The 2,530-nt window shown below is 32.3% G+C and overlaps 1 protein-coding gene across 2 annotated transcripts; it reads left to right on the top strand.

Moving 5' to 3' along the window:
* Positions 1-2,530, top strand: LOC108744392. Of its 2 annotated transcripts, none has more exons than XM_018480130.2 (3): positions 1-420; positions 1,556-1,690; positions 1,761-2,530. In XM_018480130.2, exons 1-3 carry the CDS (start codon positions 3-5, stop codon positions 2,171-2,173), a joined length of 966 nt encoding a protein of 321 aa, XP_018335632.2. In that variant the 5' UTR covers positions 1-2; the 3' UTR covers positions 2,174-2,530. The 2 variants fall into 2 exon arrangements, with proteins under 2 accessions (XP_018335632.2, XP_018335631.1); XM_018480129.2 differs by lacking the exon at positions 1-420 and adding an exon at positions 443-1,413.

Genomic DNA, 2,530 nt, shown 5'->3' with positions numbered 1-2,530 from the left:
TTATGGATTTTATAATTAATAAAAAACGGCGGCAAACGTTTACTTTCGAAGAAAAATTAAAAGTTATAAGAGAAATTGAAAAGGGTAAAAAACAAAGTCAAATATGTCGCGAGAGAAATATGCCGTCATCGACAGTATCTTCACTTTGGAAAAATCGAAAAATCCTTTTTAAAGCTATTAAAAGAAAAAATATCAATTCTAAAAAAAATAGAAAGCCCGTTTACGACGATGTTGATGAAGCTTTATATAAATGGTATGTGGAACAGAAAGCTAAAGGTATTATAGTGACTAGTAGGTTCTTACGTACCAAAGCAGAAGAAATTGGTGTTAAATTGAGAGGATCGGACTGTTTTTATTTAAGTTACAGTTGGATTGACAGATTTAAAAAGCGGCACAGTATCAGACACGATAGTGAACAAGGTAAACACGCCTTTAAATTGTTCACTACATTAATTTTATTTAAATAAAACAGAAGCAATGAGGAGGTAAAAATACTTACAAAGCTGTTGGTCGGTACTTTATGAAACATTGTGTAAAGATTTAATGACAATGAATAATAAAAACACTTTTAAATTTCCAGTAAATTCTATTTCCGAAACATTTAAATGTGTTTTTATTTATTGTTATCACACAAGTAAAAAAATATATTTATGCGCACGCTCGACCGCCATGTTTGTGTAGCGTACACGCCCATCTTAATACCGTCTACAACGACACCGCTTAAAGCGTGCAGCTGCAGTTTTACTGTAGCGTTCGTTTGGTGCGTATCGGTTATTGCGACTCAATAAAAGTAATTTTCTCATTCGCTACAATTAAATACATGTGGATGTTGCCTTTTGTTTCGTCTGTTCCGCACTTTAGAGCCGGCTTTGCGTTTTGTTACTTTCATCGTTTGTTTTTATTCTTTAATTTTCTTCTTAATTAAAAGTCCGTTTAGGCTATGAACGTTGTGGTTTAGGCAGAGGTCGCGGTGTTATAACGAAGTGATCCACATTCGCGCGTAATTCAAAATGGCCCAACAGAAGAGAAAAGTATTTAACATCGAAGAAAAAGCGCACATAGTATGGAGATTGGAGAACGGAGAGTCGAATACAAGTTTAGCAAAAGAATATGGCATTTCTCGTTCCACAATTTCGTCGATTTGGAAAAATAGGGATAAAATAAGAAATTTTTATCAGAACAATTATTTGAATATGAAACGCGCGCGATCGTCTGATTATAAACCCATTGAAGACGCTTTATTAGAATGGTTTAAAAGCCAAAGGGCAGATGCAACGATTTTGAATGGCCCAGTTCTTCAAGAAAAAGCTAACGAAATCGCCCGAAGTTTGGGGAAAACTAATTTTAATTGTTCTTCGTCTTGGATTCAACGTTTTCGAGTTCGTCATAATATAATTCCACCCAAAAAGAGCGGTAAAGATTTAAATGCATTTTGTATTTGAGATGATTATAAAACAAAATAGTTACCTCATTGCTTCTTTCCTTTAGCATCCATTATTATCCTTTAACGCCATGTTTAACATGTGCGAATAAATTTCTAAAAATTGATATGTAGGTACATTGGTAAATACTGAAGATAAAAATGAAACTATTGGATTAGAAGATTTTGAAAATAGGAACGAAGATGTAGTAATTTCGGGTTCTTCCGAAAAACATAACGACGATCACAATTTGGATAATATTGAAAGGGGTAAAAAACAAATTTTAATTCTAGTACGAATATTAAACACGCTTTAATAAAATTTATTTATTTGCAATAGTTGTTGTTCAAGTTAAAAATGAGACTGAAGTATCGAACACATTTTACACCGAGATGGTCAAATCGGAAGATAATGGTAAAAAGACAAAGTCCATGGAAGGGAATGGTACAAGTAAGGGATTTGCTGATGGTTTAGGTAACGTAAGAATAAAGGAAGAAAACGAAGAAGAGGGAGCCGACATTATTCTACCGGAAATAGTCACGTTAGAAGATGAAAATCAACCAAAAAGGTCTACTAAAGAGGCTACGATAACAAAACCCTCCGAAACAAACGATGACGATGATCTTTTATTTTTTAAATCATTGTTACCCGATCTTCGATCGTTGTCTCGAGAACGTAAATTGTATATTAGAAACAAAATTCAATTACTTATATTAAATGAAGTGTACGGATATCGAATAGAAAATACTTAAATTGTTTTTTATCCTGTAACATGTTGATACTTAGGTATATAATACTTACTTATTTTTAGTTATTGTATGCAAAAGTTATAGTATTTATCGTGTTGTTATTTGTTCCGGTTAATTTATTTAATGTAAGTAATGTAATTAATTTTTGTACAATAAGAACGTTTTATTTAAAGAAAAAAAAACATTTTATACATAAATAAGTATTTTTCTATTTATCATGTTTCACTTTGCAACTGTTAGAAGATGAATCACAGCCATCGTATTCCTGTAAATTTTTGTTATTAAGTTTATCTTCATTAACACATGCACACCTGAAGCTTTTGGACCCGGGTTGATAATATTTTCGCGGTACTCCGATCC

The sequence above is a fragment of the Agrilus planipennis genome, unplaced genomic scaffold, assembly GCF_000699045.2.
Source record: "Agrilus planipennis isolate EAB-ADULT unplaced genomic scaffold, Apla_2.0 scaffold17, whole genome shotgun sequence".
Lineage (NCBI taxonomy): Eukaryota > Metazoa > Arthropoda > Insecta > Coleoptera > Buprestidae > Agrilus > Agrilus planipennis.
Note: the sequence above shows the minus strand (reverse complement) of the source record. Positions and strands in the feature narration are given on the sequence as shown.

Coding starts and splice junctions, on each gene's coding strand:
- LOC108744392 (XM_018480130.2), top strand. CDS start 3: ATGGATTTTATAATTAATAAAAAACGGCGGCAAACGTTTACTTTCGAA. Junction 421..1,555: donor CAGACACGATAGTGAACAAG/GTAAACACGCCT, acceptor ATTGATATGTAG/GTACATTGGTAAATACTGAA. Junction 1,691..1,760: donor TTTGGATAATATTGAAAGGG/GTAAAAAACAAA, acceptor TATTTGCAATAG/TTGTTGTTCAAGTTAAAAAT.